General features: G+C 61.2%; 1 protein-coding gene across 1 annotated transcript in view; it reads left to right on the top strand.

Annotated features, from left to right (window-relative positions):
- Positions 1–3,893: 3,893 nt before the first annotated feature.
- The window catches only part of TNFRSF13C (TNF receptor superfamily member 13C), a 1,452-nt gene continuing 1,272 nt past the window's right edge, over positions 3,894–4,073 (top strand). The window contains exon 1 of the mRNA XM_004700692.1: positions 3,894–4,032. Within this exon, the coding sequence (XP_004700749.1) occupies positions 3,894–4,032 (139 nt within the window). The remainder of the gene's footprint in view (positions 4,033–4,073) is intronic.

Raw genomic sequence — 4,073 nt, 5'->3', positions numbered from 1 at the left:
CCCCCCCCCCCCAGCTTTCTCCTGCTTTAAACAGGACATGGCAGTGCCACTTCCCCCACAGGGCTGGGGCAGGTGGGTGACATGCGGGGCACGGGCCAGACGGGTGGCGAGACTAGACGCCCTAGTTCAAGGTGCTGGCTACCGGGCCTTCCCATGTCTGTGTCTGCACCTCCCTGGACAGCCTCAGGTCCCCCACTCTCGGAGTCTCACACCAGACCATCCCCCACCCCTACCTCCCTGACCGCCTGCCCCCGCCCCCTTCTGGGATTTCTCCCCTTCTCTCGACTACAATGTTTTTCTGGGTCCTATGAGTTTTGTCCCCCATTCCCAGCCTTTTCATCAGCACCTGGGCCACACAAGACAGACGCAGAGTAGATCAGTGGTTCTCAACCTGTGGGTCGAGACCCCTTTGGGAGTCGGACGACCCTTTCACAGGGGTCGCCCCATTCATCACAGTAACAAAATGACAGTGATGACGTAGCAAGGAACATGATGTTCTGGTTGGGGGTCACCACCACATGAGGAAGTGTATGAAAGGGTCGAGCATGAGGAAGGTGGAGAACCACTGGGGTGAGGGAGAAGCGGGTATTACAGGGGACGGCAGCTTGGGCCTGTGGAAGCCCCACCACTTACTGTCATAGTTCAGCTTCAGACGCGCCTGGGGCAGTGGGGCTCTCGGCTGCCAGCCTGCGTCAGGCCTGTGGCTATAACCCTCCTCCTCGCTGGTCTGCTCCCCGGAGGCCACGGCCTGGACTCTGCACCCTTCCTGCTGTCCTTGCCCCCCTCCTCCCAAGCCCCACTCTTCACCTGAATCCTTATTTGTGGGAGCAAAATAGCGTGAGAGAAGTATCTGACGGCCGGGTAAAGACCATCCACGGTGGGGCCGGCCAGCCCTGGCCAACCAGGACCAGCGGGGACCGGAAGGCTGAAAAGAATAAGCCGTGTCACACAGCCCCCCTTTATGAAACACACAGTGAACGACGCCCCACAGGTGCCGAGGCGAGAGGGGACAGGCATGGCACAGGCCCGGTGCAAGGCTCCAGGGTGACATCTCCCTCAGGGAGTACAGGAAAGATCTCTCTTCCTCAGCCCCCTCGGGCTGTGCGGCAAGAGGGGTTTTTCCGTGAGGACAGATGTGAGGCCTCACTTGCTTAGTCCCATGTTTGATGTGTAAAATGCACTCCTGTTTGGGGAACCTGCTCTCCCAGCACTTCCATATCCAGCTCTGCTGGCCTGGCCTGCCCCGCCCCAAGGGGCTGCCCCCTGATGACACAGAGCTTGTCCAGTGGACGCAACATTTCTCCAACCAGTCTCCCTCTGCCCCCCTCCGCCCCACCCAGACCACACACTTCACGGCAGGGGACACTGACCCAAGTTGAAGGCCCCAGTGCCTGCTGGGTCAGAATCTCAGGGCGTTTTCCCATCTGCAGAATGTCACCATAGGGCATATGTCAGAACGTGTTTTGGGGGGACCCTGGGCGGGACAAACATCAAGGGACACTTGGTTCTCCCTGAGAGGCCCCACTTTGTCATCTTTCTTTAAAAATAAAAGTGGTGAGTGATGAGTTTAGAAGCCAAGAACATTCCCTCGGAAGGTCTTTCCAGCAGAGAGCCTGACCCTGGACACCGACCACACGGGTCTGGGGGAATTCTCCTCTCCAAACTGCTGAATGGTCCAAGCATAGATTCTTGGCCCGCCACACCCACCTACCCACACACTAGGCACCTGCACACCCGCACACCCCCAGCCCCTCATCCCGCAGGCTCCCATTGCCCCTGGGCCCCAGATCTGGCCTATGCGGGCCCCAGTAGGCCTCCAGGATTCATTTGTGTTCCATGAGTGCCTGCTTTTGTGCCTGCACACTGGCCGGCTCGCCTCTCTGACCAAGAGGAGTGGTGGACAGTGAGGCATGACTCCCCTCCTTCCCTTGAGAATAGCTCCTCCTTTAACTTGGGGAAGTCAGAGCCCCACAGGGCTCCCACCACGGGGCTACCCTCTCCTGGGACCAGGCTCCCTGCTCCTGGCCCCCACAAGCCCCAGCCTGTTTCTGCCCACAGGTTAAGTGCAGTGTCTGGACACCTTGACTCAGCGGCGCCTGGCCGAGCCCGGCGCCTGGCCGAGCCCGGCCTCCGGCCATTCTGAGTAATAACAGCATAACAGCAGTCACTCTAGCGGCTTCTTCCAGTCCTGAGAAGGCCTTCCCTGACCTGCTGCCCCCGCCCCCTCAGCACACACCCACACTCACACCCACCACCCCAGCCCCACTTCTCCTTTGTAGCCCCACTGCCGCCTACACCTTCCTGCCCCGGAGTTGCTGGCCCGTGGGCAGGGGAGGCAGAAGCAGTGGGCCAGAGACCCTCGTGGTCCCCCTGAGTCTGAAACCTGGCTCCCCACCCCCCCTGGTCCTTCACCATGGACTTCTTTCCCTCGAATCCACAACCGTGTCAGCCCTCTGCCGTGGACAGCGGTGTGGCCCTCAATGCTCCGCTGGCCTGTCCATGCTTGGATTCCAGAGTAGCCAGGGTCCCTTCCTTGCCCAGACACCCCCTGGGTTCCTGCTGCCGGGTCTGGGGGCCTGGCACCTGCTTCAGGCTCTCTTGCCCTAAGAACCCCTTGGAGAAGCCGTGGCAGGGCCCTGCCCTGTGGTATCCTTCTACATGCTGTTCGTTCCCTGGGCTAGAAAGTTGGGCTGTCAAAGGTCTACTATTCCTTCTATCTAACCCTCCACCCCCACACGCCCCTGATCAGCTCCCCCGGCCTTTGCTCTCCCAGCCCTGGTGCCTTGGGGGGCTGCTGTGGGCACTGGGGGGCACTTGGTTGCCCAGAGTTGCATACTGGGTCGCTGTGAGCTCTTGAGGCTCCCTACCCACAGCCAACCCTCACCAAGGAAGGCAGCAAGAGCTTGTCTGAGACCCAGAAAGGAATCCTGGTAGTCTAGTGAGTGCTGGGCTGCTAACCAAAGACCAGCAGTTTGAAGTTCCCAGCCCCTCCCAGGGAGAGAGAGAAGGTTTTCTGCTCCTGTAAAGATTGACAGTCTTGGAAACCCATGGGGGCCGTTCACAGGACGCCTGTGAATCGATTCTATGGCAGTGACTTCTGAGTCCCAGATAGGTAGAGAGAGACATAGCAGGGGAACCCAGAGATGGGGGTGGGAGGTGAACAGGCCAGGACACAGGACGTCCGGTGCCCACCTAGGAGGCAGCCCAACTGCTGGGCCCCCGGCCTGTCTGTCCATCTGTGGAGCTGAATGTCCCTTCTGTATAGGATCCGGAGACTGAGCTGTCCCTGGTCCATCGGCTGCCCTCTCCTGCATGTGGTGTGTCCCCTCCACGCTAGCCAGAGGCTCCCACAGGTCTGTCTGACTGGTCCAAGTCCTTCGTGGCTCCCACTGCCTCCAGGTGGGAGTCGAAGAAGCCCCTTGCCCTCTAGCAAGGCACCACCAGCATGAAGCTCCCTGGCCCCTTCGCATGCGGACTTTCCTACTGGGGCCTCCGGGTCAGCCTCCCCCTGCTCAGTCACCACAGGGTCTCCGGCAAAGCCTCCCCTGCCCTTCTCACCATGAGTGCTACTGCCCGCAACCTGGTCCTTCATGAAGGAGCCGCCTCAAAGGGGGGGCACAGGCAGGTGGGCTGGGAGGCAGGAGTGGTGCACACAGGGGAAACAGAGGTCTCTGTTGAGATGGCAGGTCCTGGTCTGACCTGGCACCCCCAGGACAGGCAGAGGAGGAGGTCTGGGTGCCCGCCCTGACTGGGCCCTGGGCTGAGTGGTCCCACCCCAGCAGGCAGGGGGTGGGGCAGGGGCAGGGTGTGCTAGGGGCCCCTCCCGATTTCCTGTCAACTAGGCCAGGTCTGAGCCAGCTGCGTTCCTTCCCTGTCACTCGCTGCACTGCACGATGGCGCGAGGAGGAGCAGGGAGCTTCGGGGGCCGAGAAGGCCCCGCGCCCACCCAGTGCGGTGAGGCCCTGTGCTTCGATTTGCTGGTCCGAGTCTGTGTGGCCTGCAAGCTCTTCCGGACCCCCAAGCCCAGCCCGGGTAAGGGCGGCGGGTCTGACTCTGATCGAGCGATGGACGAT

The sequence above is a fragment of the Echinops telfairi genome, unplaced genomic scaffold (assembly GCF_000313985.2).
Source record: "Echinops telfairi isolate 266 unplaced genomic scaffold, ASM31398v2 ScPeMD7_2;HRSCAF=8, whole genome shotgun sequence".
Lineage (NCBI taxonomy): Eukaryota > Metazoa > Chordata > Mammalia > Afrosoricida > Tenrecidae > Echinops > Echinops telfairi.
Note: the sequence above shows the minus strand (reverse complement) of the source record. Positions and strands in the feature narration are given on the sequence as shown.